We start from the raw sequence: 17,140 nt of genomic DNA on the forward strand, positions 1-17,140 counted from the left end.
ACAAAGACAAAGAGGTCGATCCTTGCAGCCAGACAATCATGTTACATTTCGTTATGTTACAACCTTATTTCAAAATCTACGGAAGCGTATTGCATTCACTTGAGAAAAAAAAGTCATGTTTTTCTGACTAATTTTTTGGGGGAGCCTTGTTTTTTTGACTATTTTTTTTCTGTTTTATTGATTTTTTTTTCTGTTTTATTGAAAATGCCCCCCCCCCCCTGTTTTTTAGAGGTTTTTTTCTGTTTAATTTTTTTTTATTTTCCTCTGTTTTTCTGAATATTTTGTTTATGTTTTTCTAAGTAATTTTTCCCTGTTTTATAAAATAATTATTTTCCTGTTTTTCTAAATATTATTTTTCTGTTTTTCTGAATATTTTTTTAAAGGGGTTTTCCCTCAGAGATTAGAGAACAAACCACAATACAGTATACACATTCATTCCTTTATTGAGAGCATGTAAATAAACATGACCATCTTATTGCATATGGAGGTATGCGGGAAAGTGTCCGCTTCCGCTATTAGCGGGTCTGCACTTGGAGTTCAGAGGTTAAAAAAAATAAATTACTCCGAACACCAGCTCTGTTTTTCGGAATCATTTTTTTTTTCTGTTTTTTTGAGAATTTTTTTTCTGTTTTTTAAAATAATTTTCCCCTGTTTTTCAGAATATTTTTTTCAGCCTGTTTTTCCGAATAATTTTTGACAGAAAAAAAAATCATTAAAACAGAAAAAAATTATTCATTAAGTTAAAACAAAATACTCAAAAAAACAAAGTTGCCCCAAAAAATTAGTCAGAAAAACTGGAGTGTTTTTTTTTTCAAGTGAATGCATTACGCTCCCGTACAATACGCTTCCGTAGAATTGGATCTGTGGTCAAATAATTTCATTGGACATGGTTTGGAAAGGCACACATACTGTCTATTTCAGGTCCTACAGTTAACAGTGCAGGTCAGTGCACAGATTAAGCATGACGTTCAAGGAACTGTCAGGAAACCTCAGAGGCAAATTGTTTTGAGGCACAGATCTGGGAAAGGTAAAGAAAAATGTCTGCCGCACAAAGAGTGCACTGGACTTCATTATCCAAAGATGGAAGAAGTTCTGAAACACCGGGACTCATCCTAAAGCTGGTTGCCCATGGGGGGGGGGGGAGGAACAAAAACGGAGTGATTGGGGCACAAGAAGTCTTGTTTGTACAAAAGAGCCTCAAAGTTCTTCAAATGCCACACTTGACAAAAATTAGCAACACCCCCCGATCTCAAATCTCAATCGGGCAAAACTCAAAACCGATGATAGGGAATCCCCCTTCGAGGATAACCAGGCTGCAACGGATGCCGACTGAGAAACATTTCTATAGACCCCTATAATAAAAGAAAACTGCACATTAAATCATGCTGACTAATCAGCATCTTGATATGCCACACCTGTGAGGTGAGATGGAGAAATGCTCACTAACATGTTTAGATAAATCTGTGAACAATATATGAGAGAAATTGCCTTTGGAGAGATCGGAAAATGGATGTACACTGACGCTTTCCATCCAACCTGATGGAGCGCAAAAGGTGCCGCAGAGAGGAATGAGAAAATGGCCCAAAGATAGGTATGCTAAAGTGTGATGTACACTACTCCTGAGTTTGTTTTGTTTAACTTGTGATCATCACTGTTTAAAAAAATGGTAACCGGTAAGTAATATTTACTTGAAAAAAACTAGTAAAGTTTTATATATATACATATATGGTGGTAAAATGTACTCAAAACTCTCCATCTAAAATTTATTTGGAATGTCTGAGTGAAAACAGCTGTACTAGTTTTTTTTTCAAGTCAATATTACTCTCTCTCTCTCTCTCTCTCTCTCTCGCTCTCTCTTTTATTTAAGCGCAGAAATCCTTTGTTTTCAAGTTAATTCACCTCCTTTTCAACTCTCCTTCTAGCTTCGTTTTTGGGTTAGCATTATCTGGCTAAGTACAGAATTTGCTCACATAACAAGTATGCATTCTCTGCATCAAAAGGTCTGGGGCCAATGAAAATCTCCACAAATGCTGTCATCGGACAATGATGCTTTATGAGGCTCCCAATGCAACAAGTCAGCAATGTTTGAACACACTCCAAAGTCCTTTAGTTTCCAGGCTTCAGCTTAAATATGGCCACTTTTGAAATAAAATGCTCTGTGCTCTTAAAAGGAGCTCAATAAGCGTATTATTGGTAAACAGGAAATGCTCCCTGTGTAGTGTACATGGCTGAGAGGCCTGTAAAAGCTCATACCGTCACACACACACAACACTCGCCTACAATTTGTGTTTCCCTAGTTAGATGAGTAACAGCCTATGGTGAGTCACCCAGCGAGACTTACAAGAACTGTACATGGTATGTACATACTTTGTTAATGCATGCGCACAAACAAAACATCAGGCTTATTGATGAATGTGGCATCAATTCATGTGAGGTGTGCTGCGGGCATAGGGTGATGGGTGCTCACCATTCATGTTCACACAGATTGTTTTGTTCCTGATATTCTGGCAGACCACATCTGGAAGCACTACAGGACTTTTTCTCTCTCTCTCTCTCTCTCTCTCTCCTTTTTTTTAAACTCCCTAGAGTCTAACAAAGCATCCATCTGGAAACCGTACTCTGATTTAAATGCTTTATGTATGGTTTGAAAAGGTTTATATTTTATTAAAATATTACGGTAATATAACTTGACTTGCTACTTGAGTTATAACACTTCATTGATATCTTTTGCGGAGAACAGGGAGAGTGCACAAAGGCAATTCCATTCAGGGTTTTCTTGTGAACGTGGTATCTTCTCTGCAGTGCCAATGCAAACAACCACTGCAGTTTTAGTTAAAAAATATTTTTGACTGCTTCTCTATCCTGTCAATAATTTCAATTAACAAATCTGATTTATGTTTAGTTATATGAGCGGTAACTCAAAAAACCCGAACACAAGCACACTACTGGACTGAGAGAGGAACACAATTATCCAGAAACCGAATTGTTAACTCATTAACTGCCATTGACGGCTAAAGACGTCAAAAATTCATTTGAACTATTGCTATTAGTTTCATACTTTTTTCCCACTTTTGTTAACAAGAGTATGAAAACCTAGAGAAAAAAATATTGTACATTTAGAACAAATATTAAATTTGTCATGTGATAATTACAATTTAAAATGTTTTATCTTTTGATGCCCCTAATTTTTTAATAATATTTTTTTCTTTCTTTTTTTAATTAGGGGCATCAGACAATTACCATTTTTTAATTAATCACACGACTTCACTAGTTAACTCAAGAGTAATCCCAAAATTGTTATCTGTTCTAAATGTACAATAAAAAAAATTCTCAGTTTTCATACTCTTTAACAAAAGTGGAAAAAAATGTGAAACTAATAGAAATAGTTCAAATGAATTTTTGACGTCTATTGCCGTCAATGGCAGTGAATGAGTTAAGAATGAGAATGCATGCCCATGTAAAATGGAATCAATCCCACAAAAAATCTGTAATGTTGGGCAGTAGCAACATTATAAGCTAGTACCAGCGTTGCTAGTTTAACTACATCTCTCAGTTTGGCATCTATCAAATACCTTTTTAATTATTAAACTACTTTCGTAACCACTCAACGTGGTGGCGTCCACAGACGCTAGATTTCCCCTGGCACTTATAAACCTTAAATGGCATGCATTTTCCCATTTGACGTTACGTGACTGTCATACCGCAAAGATGGGCAAGTGTAAGAAGATGAATTGACTGATTATTCAGCGGTGCAAGATGAAAAGTGCACAGCAGGAGACAAGATGAAGGGGCAGAAATGTGCACATCTTGTGAACCCCCATGGCCAATTCATGTTGCTCATTGATTTGAGTAACAATTGAGACAGTTATTCGTTCGTTGACTACGCAAAACCTCATGAGGACGCTCCTGTCAACATCTAAGATGTTCAACACAAATTTACAGACACACAATCAGGTATTTCCTGAACTATGCTAGCATCACTATTCAGTCAACACGGTTTGCAGAACTTCTCATTTTGCTTTTATGTCTGGCTCAGGTGCTAAAATTACAGAAAAAATTACAGCATTATCTTAGATTTTCTAAGTAGTTTACTGAACACTGGAAACTGGTTATGTCCGGGAGGCCTCCCCACATCAAAACAATATCCATATTTACTAAATACAACTGTTGGCACACCGTTTAAATATACACACATTACCAACAACTGATGTCCGATAAATAGGTATAAAGGAAAACTTAATTCGGGTGAGATCAGATTATTAACTCCCTCCTCCCTCCATATCCTAGGGTCATCATGCCTGGGGGCACTGGGTCACAGACCACATTCTTAACCATGCTCCCCGCCACAGCTTGCATCATACGGTCAGCATTTTTAGTCAAATAGCAACTTTGAAACTTGTCAAAACCTATTTATGTAAAAGGAGGTTTTTTTCCTTCTTTTTTGTGTGTTTATGAGGATTGCTATTTTGAACATTCCCCTATCAGGGTTCCCTTGTGTTGCAGTGTCACGATAAGACTTCCTGATGAGAAATGAGCAGGCTCTATTTAATTCACCATAATGTGATGACAACTCTTGATGAACGATGTCAGTTGTCCCAGCCTGGGTATCAGTAACCATTTGACTAGAGGAGAGACAAAGAAGTTTGATACACTTCTACATAAGGTCCCCCCCCCCCCCCCCACCCTCATCATCCTGTTGACTTACTCATCCATCACCACTCCCGCATCCAGTTCCTCTTCTGTTTCCTGCTTTTCTCCTCCAGCATGACACATCTACGCAGACCGGCCCTGCCATGACCCCAACCCCCTGGAAGGCAAACATGGAAATGTATTTACATTCCTTGTTGACCTTGCGGCTGGTGCTGTGGCCATGCACATTTGTTGCATGAAACCATGAGAAAGAGACAAACCTGTTCCAGTGTCACACCATGGCCACACTGCATGTGAGGGAGGTGTGTGGAAAGAGCTGATGATGAATATTTATCCGGAATGTGCGTGGGGAATTGAATTTGTATCCAAATTTGATTACATTAACCGTCCTGTTATGTTTTCTTATTAACAACCACTTCCCAGTCAAAATGACCCCCCAGCTTTGATTGGTAGCCATTGTTGCTTTGAATTCATGCATTAGGTTTTATAAGCAGGAATGTAAGCTTTTGTAAGAAAATGTATTTCACAACAGAGCTCATATTGTCATGTCTGGGAAGATCTGGTTTTGGTTGAGGGTCCCGATTGGTCCTGAGTGGGTGGTGATCAGTCGGCGTGGGATCATTGCCGCTTGTCACGGTCAACCCCGGAGTTCCGGCTGTCATTTTGATTTTGTATCTTTTCAGTTTGTTGTTTAGTTAGCATTAACCAGTACTGTGGTTAGTGTTTTCTGTAAAATAAAGCACGCCAGTCTCGCCCGCACTCCTGCTGTGGTTCTCCTGCCTCCCTGCATTTTGGGTCCTCCACTTCACACGCCGACAGACACCACGCCGCTCCGTGACCACACCGTAACACATATCACATTCAATAATATAAGTGGAAAGTAAAAAAAAGAAGAAGTAAGATTTAATGTAATTTGTTAAAATATATATTTACCCATACATTTTTGTTCCTACAATTATTTACACAATTACACTTTTTCTTGTACAAGTGGTTAGTTACCTACTTGATGTGTCGAATCTGCGGTTTCCATTCACCTGCATTTACATAGTTTGCTAGCTCCTGATTGGTTAGTGTTAGTCAGCTGATAAGGTGTCAGAAAGTGTGGCTGTAGCTGCCGTGCGTGACGAGTAAACAGCGTTGTTCAAGGAGAAATCCGTTGATACCGTCTCCATCCTGCTTTCTCAAGAGTGTTCTATTAACCACCAACAAACCCTCACGTTACATTAGTAATGAAAACAACAATTATTGTCTTTACACGGCAGAAAATAAAGACACATTTGTACTCTACCTCCTTGCAGGTGTCTTTACCTCCGGCTGCTTGTCACTATGGTTTCTACTTATCTTCTATCTTGCTGGTCATCCCGCTGACAGACACCATCTGCTCTCAGGTGGGGGTGAAGACTTGAATACATTCCCATTATTTGACAGGAAAGGAACAACCTCATCTGGGTCCTCTTATTCACCACCACATTGTTCCAAAACTATTCATCCGGAATATTATGTTATGTTTCCTTGGCTTCTGACACTTCTTCCTCTCAAGCATCTTCACTAGCATTTCTACATCGGCAGTGTGATTATTGAATATACACACGTGGACAAAAATGTTGGTACCTCTCTGTTTAATGAAAGATAAACCCACAGTTGTCACATCAAGTAACTTGTATTTGACAAAAGTAATACAAAGTTCATCTTTTAATTTTTTGGAGGTTGTTCTGGGCTCTTTTGTATTATCTTTCTATTCAATTTGTCATCAATTTTCCTCAGCCGCCACGTCCAAGGTTACAGTTCCACGGATCTTTAATTTCTGAATATGTGCAACAGTAGTCACATGAACATTAAGCTTCTCGGAGATGGTCTTATAGCCTCACCTTTTAACTTACATGCTTGTCTGTTAATTTGCTTTTTAATCTCTTGAGACATATCTCTCCTTTGCTTCGTCTGGTCCATGTTTAGTGTGCTACATACTATGTCACCAAACAGCAGTGACTACTTGTCACTCTTTAAATTGGAAGACGGGTGGATAAAAAGTTTGCAAACACACCTTAAACATGTAAGGTCAAACTATTTTCAATCTTGTCTAGTGGTACCACCATTTTTGTGACGAGTTTTATTTATTATTATTATTATTATTATTATTATTTAATCATTCTTTTGAACCACAATTCCAACTGAATTAGTTTTTCAATAGTTAAATGTCATTAATTTAATAATAATAATAATAATTCATTTAATTTATAGGCGTCTTACAACACAATAAATAAATAAGGAGGAGCAAGGTTATTTATGGCCTTAAAAGTGCAGATCAGTATTTTGTATTGGATGCGGAAACGAACAGGAAGCCAATTAAGTTTTTGCAGGACTGGAGTAATGTGGTGCATGGAAGGGGTCCTTGTAATAATGCGAGCAGCAGAGTTCTGGAGAAGTTGTAATTTTTGAAGTGATTTGATGGGGAGACCAAACAGAAGGGAGTTACAATAATCCAGGCAAGAAGTGACGAGGCTATGAACAAGGACAGCAGCAGTGTGGGGTGTGAGAGATGGGCGGAGACCATTTATGTTGCGTAAATGGACGTATGCAGATCGGGTGATGTTGTTTATGTGTGACTGAAAAGGAAGTATGCTGTCAAGGATGACACCCAGACTTTTAACCTGAGGGGAGGGGGAAACAGAGAAATTGTCAAGTGCACTTGGAAAAACTGTCAGTTTTGGCTAAAGTTGACTTAGTACCTATCAATAGGATTTCAGTTTTGCTACTATTAAGTTGAAAAAGATTGGCTGAGAACCATTGTTTGAGTTTGGAAAAACAGTAAGGGAGGAAGGAGGGAGAGTAACATTAGGGTTAGTAGAGAGGTAGAGCTGGGTGTCATCTGCGTAACAGTGAAAATGTCAATTGAATTTGCGAAAGATTTTGCCAAGAGGTAAGATGTAGATAATAAAGAGGAGGGGGCCCAAAACAGACCCCTGAGGAACACCAGAATAGACGGGGGACAGATAGGATTTGAATGATTTCATTTGAACAAACTGGGTGCGGCCGGACAGGTAAGAACTAGCACAATTTAGCAAATAAATAGTGAGGAAAATTAGTTAAAACTAGCAAAAGGGTTCTTACAAAAACATGACCTTATGTATATTGATATAATTTTTTGAAGCCATCTTTAATAAACAAATAAGGCAGCTTTAAGGATATGACATCATACCACCTTGACCTCGGCAGCAATGATACTTCGGCAGGCTGACAGAATCGAGAGAGAAACTGACAGAACAAATCAGCACTACTTTCATTCCAACTTCTGGTACATATGGGGGAAACATTTTCGCAAACACCCTCTTTTATTGACTCAGAGACATTTTTTAAAGCACAGAGCAACACCCAAAATTCCTTTCCCCCATCCTCAGAGATGGTCCTTTTATTTAGGGAGACAATACTGCACATAAAACATCCAGTCTGACAATCGACACCAATGATTATAAAGTCACATCAAATAATTTTGGAGGGCTTTGCACACAAATTGGCTCTGATTGGTTGGAGGTTACACATGTTGAAGTGATTCACGCTCAAGGTTGAATTGGCTGTAAAGGCATTAAGTGTTTTCGGGTCTCAACCACAATCCACAGATGTTTAAAATCCCTTACACCGATTTTGCCCAACATATATTGATGCTGACATGCAGACGCTTCGACCAAAGCAGGTTGTAACTATTCGGGGCGAGGAAAGTTGTGACATACTTCTAGATTACTGGTACAAATCCAAATGAAGATTTGATGCTACTTTGTCCAGTTGACAAATCAAAGTACTACATAGTTATGTAAGTATATTTTCACAGATGATTGTAGTGTGGGTTGAAGCTCTAAAAATCTTCTCTGCGTGCCATACTGTACAGCAGTCTAAAATAAACGAACACGAGATGGCGATGGAAGGCCAAAATCTTGAAACGTCTTAGCTCTTTCTTGGTTTAATGGAGAATTATTCTCTGTGACACAACTCTGCCCTCTTGTGGCAACAAAAGCTGTGGCAACTAGATGAAATCAAATCATAGAATAGAAACACAAAGCCCCAAGCATTTTTAGAAAAAAGAACGAAAGAAAATAAAAGTTCAAACAAATCTTCCCAAGTAGTATACAGTCAGTTAAATTAATAAGCAATGTAACACAACAAGCAAAGTAATTGAATGTTTCATAAAAACATAATACAATACTGAAATATCATCATATATTACGTGTGCCTCGCATTATTCATGCATTTGAAAATCATGCTTAAAATGATAGTTCAGCCTCTGCTGGCTCATATTTCAGCGATAAAATGAAGAAAAGTTGTTGGCAGATTGCACCTTCACTTGGGAACTAGCCCACGGGATTGTGGGTAAATTGGAGATGTAAGGCTGCGAGGACTGCAAGAAGCAGTGCGAGCGTTCGACTGCTTGCTTGATCTTGGTCGGCTGAAGAATAAAAGCCATGACAAACAATTAAATGAATTAGCGAGCATGTTTTCAAATCAGCATATTTAAATGAAATGGCGTAAAGATGTGTGTGCTTCTTTGACCTACCCAGACTTTGGTTTCCTGACGCTTCCACTTGCATTGGCGACAGGTGAAAGGCTTCTACTAAATCCTGATGCGTCCACCTCAAGATCCTCCTCATCTTTAAGAGCATCCTTCAGAGCTGCCACCACCTTTGGGGCGATTACTGGCTGCTGATAGTTTTTGGTGGTCCGAGATGGGAGATCAATTTGGAGCAACAGGATGTTTTCGGCCTGACACGGTTGACAAAGACAAAACGTGGAGATTATGGTGAACAAAATAATACCTTTGCGTTGTTTTAAGTAAAAAAATATACAAAGCCAATTCCCAAAAAGTTAGGAGACGATACAAATTGTGAATAAAAACGGAATGCAATTATGTGGAAGTGCCAAATTTTACTATTTTATTCAGAATAGAACATAGAGAACAGGTCAAAAGTTTAAACTGAAAAAATGTATCATTATAAGGGAAAACTATGTTGATTTTAAATTAAAGTTGGTACAAGGCCTCCTCTCCTTACAATAGTCTGCAAACGCCGCGGGATCGAAGAGACACGTTTCTCAAGTTTAGAAATTGGAATGCTGTCCCATTCTTGTCTAACACGCGTCTCTCTAACTGTTCAACTGTCTTGGGCTTTCTTTGTTGCACCTTCCCCTTTATGATGCCCCAAATGTGCTCTAGATGTGAAAGTGGACAGCAGGCTGGCCACACGCACTCGTGCAACCCTATACCATCACAGATGCAGGCTTATAAAATGAGTGCTGATAACAACTTGGGTTGTCCTTTCCCTCAGCCTCAGAGATGGTCTTTTTATTTAGGGAGACAATACTGCACACAAAACATCCAGTCTGACAATCGACACCAATGATTATAAAGTCACATCAGTATGATATAGCGCCCCAGTTTTCCACAAAGAACTTCGTTATCGTGATTCGTCTGACTGCAAAACAGGTTTCCACTTTGCCACACTCCATTTTAACTCATTCACTGCCATTGACGGCTATAGACGTAAAAAAATATATATATATTTTAACTATTTCTATTAGTTTAAAACATTTTCCACTTTTGTTCATTTCTTTTTTTTATTTATATTTTCTTAAAAAAAAAAAAGAAGAAGAAAAGATTATTAAAAATTAGGGCCGTCAAACAATTAAATAGTTTTATTGTAATTAATCGCATGACTTCACTAGTTATTTTTATTATTTTTAAAAAAAGAACAAATTTAAAAAAAGAAAAGAAAAGATTATTAAAAATTAGAGGCGTCGGGCGATTACAATTTGTAATCGTAATTAATCGCATGACTTCACTAGTTAACTCATGATTAATCACTAATTTTATATCTGTTCTAAAATTGGCTTTGTATCGTAACGTGTGATTCATGTGTAAAAAAAAAAAAAGTGAAAGAGAGAGTTAAGAGCATGCAATGCCGTTACTTTGTATCTCATGCCATGGCCGATCATCATGGCCATGCGAGCATGGTGACTGAGAGGTCTTCTGAATCCGACGGCAGACTGAGGCCTGCTCATCATCCGAGGATCACTGAATAAAAATGTGCATTTAACTACGAGCTAAACAGCAGATACAACATTGTATATCAAGTGAAGACTGTGTATTGCAGCATGGGTAAATATATTAAAGTTGATCAAACATTAGGGGAAAAATTGATCCATTCAGATGACTAAATGAATGCAGGAAAACGTATGAGACCAATCAAATTGGACTTACTGCTCAGTATGTGTGATGGGCTTCAACTTCCAGTATTCATCTTCTTCGTCAAAATAAACTCTGGAGATTATTTTCTTCTTGTCTTCCAATGGAATAAAATTATCAATCATCTGACACCTAAACATAAAAACAGTTAAGACATGGACTATAAGAAATCCGGAAGAAGAAAAAAAGACACGGCATGCGAAAGAACGTGTACACAGAACTTAATTTGATAACAGTTATTTGTTTTCTGGGTTATATTGCCAAGAAAGCATTTATTCAGATACTGTTTGGGGTCCAAGGCTACGTGATGGTCCATACTTGAGTTTGAGGTCCCTTGTGAGCTCATTTTGGTTCTGTTCCAGCTTCTGGCGTTCACTGATGTGTTCCTCCTCAAGTTTATGGATTTTTGCTTTCAGTGTCTCTAGTTTGGCCCAGCACTGAAAGGAAAAGAAGAAAGTAGGATTAGTCAATTATATTATTCAAAAAATATAAATATATATAATATATCTATAAATAGTATAATATAATATCCATCCATCCATCCATTTTCTGTACCGCTTGTCCTCACAAGGGTCGCGGGGGTTGCTGGAGCCTATCCCAGCTGGCTTCGGGCAGTAGGCGGGGTTACACCCTGAACTGGTTGCCAGCCAATCGCAGATATAATAATAATATAATATAAATAGTCAATTCTATTTGATTAGTAAATAAGTGTACCCTTTCTATTTTCTTGGTTTTAATGTCAACTTCCTGTTGTAAAGAACTGTAGGTCTCCTTTAGCTCCAGATTCTCCTCGTCTCGATTTTCCATCTGTTGTCGCATTTCTTGCTCTCGCGATTTCTGGGAACACAAATGGATCACCTCTGACTAAACTACACACCGCATATAGCAACAGCTCCAGAATATGGCCACCAAAAAGCATCTGGATCAGATCAGGATAAATGCAGCATAGGAAGAGTTGCGCAAGGGGAGCTTGACGTTTTACCTGCAGTCATCCTAATAATGCACACTGCAAAAACTAAAATCTTAAATCACATATAATTTCTTAAATTTAACCAAAATTTGCTTATTTTGATTTGACAAGTTGTTTTTACTTATAATGAAAGATCATTGTGCTTATTTTAATATACTTATTACTTAATTATCTTCTTTGATCAAGCAGTCTTGGCGTTGAGTGTTAACAGCCAGTTTTAAGTACGGTGAGGATTAAAACAAGCATTCCCCACATTTTAAGATGACAACTAACCAAGAAGATTTTGCATAATCTAGTAATAAGATAAATGGGGAAAAAATACAAGTATGAAAACAGACGAGTGCAATTTTGTTCATTTTGTTATATTTACTAAACTCATTTTTCCTTCTTTCAGTACCAGCTCAGTGGTCTAGTGGTAGAGTGCCTACCCTCGGACTTGACGGTAGTGGGTTCAGTTCCTGGCTGGGTCATGACAAAGAAAATGGGACCCGTTACCTCCCTGCTTGACACTCAGGCTAAGTTATACATGCGTAAAAAAAAAACCCTCATGTATTTTAAGAAAACAGTTGTATTTATTACAGCTTGAAAAAAGTCAACATTACTTGTTTTTAGTCTGAAAGTACTATTTTCAAGACTGCAGTGGTTGATATGGGCCTAGTATTATTTTCTTATTTTTCAAAATCTTACAGGTAAATATAAGTAACATTTTCTTGTTCTGTTAGCAGATAATTTTGCTTATTTGAAGCAATCATTTTCTTATTTTACTTTTTTTTTTTCTTACATTTTCTACAATCCTTTTTGCAGTGCAGTCATTTGTACCTGTTCAGCGATTTCTTGTCTTTTTAGCTCCAGCATCCTCTGCTGCTCGTTTGTATGGTCCACAATGGTTTTACCCCCAACGAGGAGTTTACTCTCCATTGTCTGCAGCACAAAAATAATCATAGGTACTTCTGACACTTTAAAGAGGAACTTTCCAACCCACAACTTTTCTTTACGATAATATGTTATTCTATGGCATTCTGATTAATATTTCATTTGTGGAATATAAACTGCAAAATGCACCCGGCGGCCATTTTGCTACTTGCTGTCAACTGATTCACAGTTGCTCAGATCTCAGGTAACAACCAATCACGGCTCACCTGTATTCGGAGTTTGGTCATGTGACATTCACAAAATGAGCTGTGATTGGTTGTTACCTGAGCCCCGAGCAACTGTGAAGTCATTTTTCAGTTGACAGCAAATAGCAAAATGGCCATCCCCTGACATGGATGGTGGATTTTGTGTCTTTATTCATATTCCACAAACGCAATATTAATCAGAGTGCTATGTTTAGGCTAGGGGGGCTTCATAGAACATATTCTGTGTTGATTTCACATTTTGGTGTATAGACTCACATGTGAATGAATTTTATAATATGCATCCAAATACACATTAAGAATGTTAGATTCTAATAATAAGAAGGTATGACTTTCTGACACAGTCAACAAAAATGACATGTCATAAATAGTAGGTAAATAATATGACCTTAATTTTGGTTGCCAGAAGCTCTCCCTCCTTCTGCTCCCTTTTCAAGTCAGCCATTTTCTTCTCCTTCTCTTGAAGCAGTTGAGCTTTCTCCTCAGCAACCAGGCTGTGATCCTCCATGATAGCTTTCTTCTCCTTCTCCAGCATCTCCTGCTTCTCCTTCCAATAGTCCCCTTCATTGTCCTCCTCATCGTCCTCGTTCTCTTCTTCCTGATCCTCACCGTTGCTACAATTGCCGGCCCTGCTCTTTTGCCTCCTGTTTTCCCTTCCTGTACGCTTCTCCAGTTGCGCCTTCAGCCTTGCAATCTCCTCCTGAAATTTCCTGAGCTGGGCATCTTTGGGGTCCTCGTTGATGCATGGTGTATTCTTGATGTTCTTCGCTCTGTTGGAGTAGTGCAGCGTAGTCAAAGTCTCTTCCACATTGTAAGATGCCGGGCCAATGTTGGCGACCATGACGGTGCGAGCGTTGCCTCCAAGGGAGTCCTGTAAAAGGCGGGTCAGTTTGGAATCTCTGTAAGGGATGTGGCTGCTCCTGCCATCCACCAGAGCTGAAATGACGTTCCCTAAAGCAGAGAGTGACAGGTTGATTTTAGTAGCTTCTTTCAGCCTCTCCCCCTGAGCCCCCGTCTTGGTCTGCCTTTCACTACCAGCTAGGTCCACCAGATTGAGTTTGCCAACTCGGATGTGGTTCTCCCCATCCACCCCCAATTCACTGCATTCTACAGTGATCACAAAGATGGCGTGAGAACGGGAACTGTGTTCATTCATGTTCGTGGAGCCCACCGAGCGATTCTGATTGCCCACATTCATGACATTTTCAATCTCCTCTTTACTCCTGGTGACAAACGATGACAGGTTTTTAACATAAACACCCGTGTCCGGCCTCTCCCTAAGCTCAAGTTGCCGTGATTGGTCCTTGGCGAATAAATCTCTGATCTCTTCTTGATAAATCTCCAGATATGATGCTCTCACCAGGTACTGCTGATTCTGAGATCTTGAAATGTGAGTGAAGATGTGATCAAACGAGTTGGGGATAACTCCTCTCCTTTCCGGATCATTTCTTGTACCCTCCATGGTGTACGTTTTCCCTGTGCCCGTTTGTCCATATGCAAAGATGGTTCCATTAAATCCTTGTAGAACTGAATCCACAAGGGGCCTAAAGCTTTCATTGTATAGCTCCATTTGCATTGACATCCAGTTGTAGACCGAATCAAAAGTAAATACTTTTGAGGACTTGCAAGATAAAGATTCTCTTGGGTTTCTGACAGTAATTTGTCTCAATTTGACATCCACTGAGACCACACTCTCAAATGTCGCTGCCCTTTCTTTGTCATTCATAGGACGACATCGCACCACCACTTTTATAGACTCCGAGTTAGTGGACATTTTGGACCGGAGGGGATGGTAAACACGTGCAGGTTAGCAAACTGTATCATGTGCCCTTCTAGTGAAATCTCACCAGCTGAAAGCACAGATCAGAGCCTGCTGAAGAAACAAAGAAAAACTGTCATGTGTAAAAACTTTTCATTAGCAATAGTCAAGCTACACACACAAGAAATAGCTTATTGTGCCAATGTGTCATTTAATATTATTTTTCATTTATTATTAATATTTATTTTGTCCAAAGACATGGATTCCTTTCCTTTAACAGTAAACTTGGTAGTGTTTAACTTAACAAATAGACCTCATGTATAACATTTAGTATGTATGTGGTTTTACTACTTGTTGGGACCAAATGAACTACATTTTTGTCATTGAGTACACCCATATTCTCTCTGGAAAACTGAAGGCCAAACCATACTTTATGGGAGATATGGTCACAAAGTACATTATATGCACACTTCAACATAAGCTTTGGTCTTTACAAGCTCACGTTAAAGCTTACGTTATTTGTGCGTTGTAAACTTACCTGAACATGTGATAAACTTGTAGTTTTAGTATGTTTATGCGTGTCATAGTTAATTATTGTCACGAAATTTTAACCGGACAAAAAAACAATAAAAACCTTCTCAACAATATTTACGTTGTACTCAATACTCGACGTGACCCCAGAGATATTTGATCATTCATTTGTCGACGAAACCAGTAAACCGTTTTAGGTGTTACCGACGTTTGGCTTTCTTTCTAACAAAACGTCATTACATCAATGTTTGCTCATGTTAATTAGCGATGTTGAGTAGTATATAATAGTGCAACCCTCGGATGTTGCTGTTGTTTCCGGAGGGTGGGTAAAAGGCGGGTTACAAATAGTTTCAAGTTTCTGGCGTTTTCTGGCGTCTTCCCTGCTAAATAAACCAAACACGGCAGGACAGGATTTCAAGCTCATCTTTTTTTTTTTTCAACTCTCTTTCTCGAACGAGGCTCGCTCGGTTACACCTCTCTCTGTCTCTCTCTTTGTTGCGCTCATGACATGCGCAGTACAAAAACACTTCAGCATGTAAAACTAAAATAAAGAGCATAAACAATTTTTTAAAAACCCTAATAATTTACAAAACAAATATTAGTCAGTCAATTGTAAGTAAATAAAAATACACATTGGCAAACAAAGTGTTACAGTAGTTACGACGAAATTAGATGAGTTACAATCACTTCCGGTGTCGGTACCAGATGTGATCGGTGTGCCAGCTCGTATCGGGGTTGCTTAATGAAAAACGTCACGCTACAGGATTGGCTAGAAATTATCCAATTGACGACAAACATTAGAAAGAAAATATTAAAGATGTAATTAAACTCATTCACTGCCCTGAAGTTATAGACGTATTTTTTTTTAACTATTTCTATTAGTTTAAAATTTGTTTCCCACTTCTGTTAGTATGAAAACGTAAGGAATTTTATTTTATTTTACATTTAGAACAGATATGAAATTTGTGATTAATCGTGAATGAACAAGTGTAGTCATGCGATTAATTACGGTTAAAAAAAATGTAATCGCTTGATTATATTTATTTTTAAAAGAAAAGATTATTTAAAATTAGGGGTGTCGGGCCATTAAATTTTTAAATCGTAATCAATCGCATGACTTCACTAGTTAACTCACGATTAATCACAAATGTTATATCTGTTCTAAAAGTACAATAAAAATATAGGTTTTTATACTCTTGTTAACAAAAGTGGAAAAAAAAACTAATAGAAATAATTCAAATTAATTTTTGACATCTGTAGAAGTCAATGGCAGTGAATGAGTAATCCTGCTTTTATATTCTTAGGTTTATTTACATTTTGACAATTTCAGTCCATACATTTTGTTATTTAAATTACATCTTTTTTTTCCACTCACACAAACATGCACATAGACAAACGAACCCACGCCAACCTGCATTGAAGGCAACTGACGTTTCCACTCCGCCACCTGGAGCGAATTTAAATTACATCTTTAATATTTTCTTTTTAATGTTTTGAGTTAACTGGATTTTTTTCCCCAAATAACTTTATTGAACAATTGTAAACGGATAATCTCCAGCCAATCCTGTCGCGTGATGCCATCGGTAGGCGACCCCGATAAAATCTGGCAGCCTGATCACATCTGGTACCGACCCCCTGGCCTTGAAACTTAACTGCGAGAAAAATAAAGTATGACATACAGATTTAAAAAAATACAGTGCACATTACGTCTGCGCATGCGTGGAAAATCAATTTTAAAAACAACGTGGGGGGCTACCAAAGTAGCCGTCATTTGAATGGCGGAAATTAGAGTGCTGTTTGTGTAACTGTATTTGCAAGCATAAACGGCTTTAAGCCTTAAATGTGCATTGTGCCGTTTAAAAAAGTAA

General features: G+C 38.2%; 1 protein-coding gene across 4 annotated transcripts; it reads right to left on the reverse strand.

Moving 5' to 3' along the window:
* Nucleotides 1–8,069: 8,069 nt before the first annotated feature.
* Nucleotides 8,070–15,686, reverse strand: LOC147178462 (kinesin-like protein KIF3B). Of its 4 annotated transcripts, none has more exons than XM_086068261.1 (9): nucleotides 15,280–15,686; nucleotides 13,371–14,852; nucleotides 12,666–12,767; nucleotides 11,591–11,713; nucleotides 11,195–11,313; nucleotides 10,892–11,008; nucleotides 10,600–10,705; nucleotides 9,194–9,399; nucleotides 8,070–9,085 (listed from the first exon to the last, which is right to left on the reverse strand). In XM_086068261.1, exons 2-9 carry the CDS (start codon nucleotides 14,754–14,756, stop codon nucleotides 8,980–8,982), a joined length of 2,265 nt encoding a protein of 754 aa, XP_085924387.1. In that variant the 5' UTR covers nucleotides 14,757–14,852; nucleotides 15,280–15,686; the 3' UTR covers nucleotides 8,070–8,979. The 4 variants fall into 4 exon arrangements, with proteins under 4 accessions (XP_085924387.1, XP_085924386.1, XP_085924389.1 ...); XM_086068260.1 differs by having other exon boundaries at nucleotides 13,371–14,855; XM_086068263.1 differs by lacking the exon at nucleotides 11,591–11,713 and having other exon boundaries at nucleotides 13,371–14,855.
* Between the last annotated feature and the right edge of the window lie 1,454 nt (nucleotides 15,687–17,140).

Source organism: Leptonotus elevatus, chromosome 2 (genome assembly GCF_054856555.1).
Source record: "Leptonotus elevatus isolate MCC_2025b chromosome 2, RoL_Lele_1.0, whole genome shotgun sequence".
In the NCBI taxonomy this organism is placed as follows: Eukaryota; Metazoa; Chordata; class Actinopteri; order Syngnathiformes; family Syngnathidae; genus Leptonotus; species Leptonotus elevatus.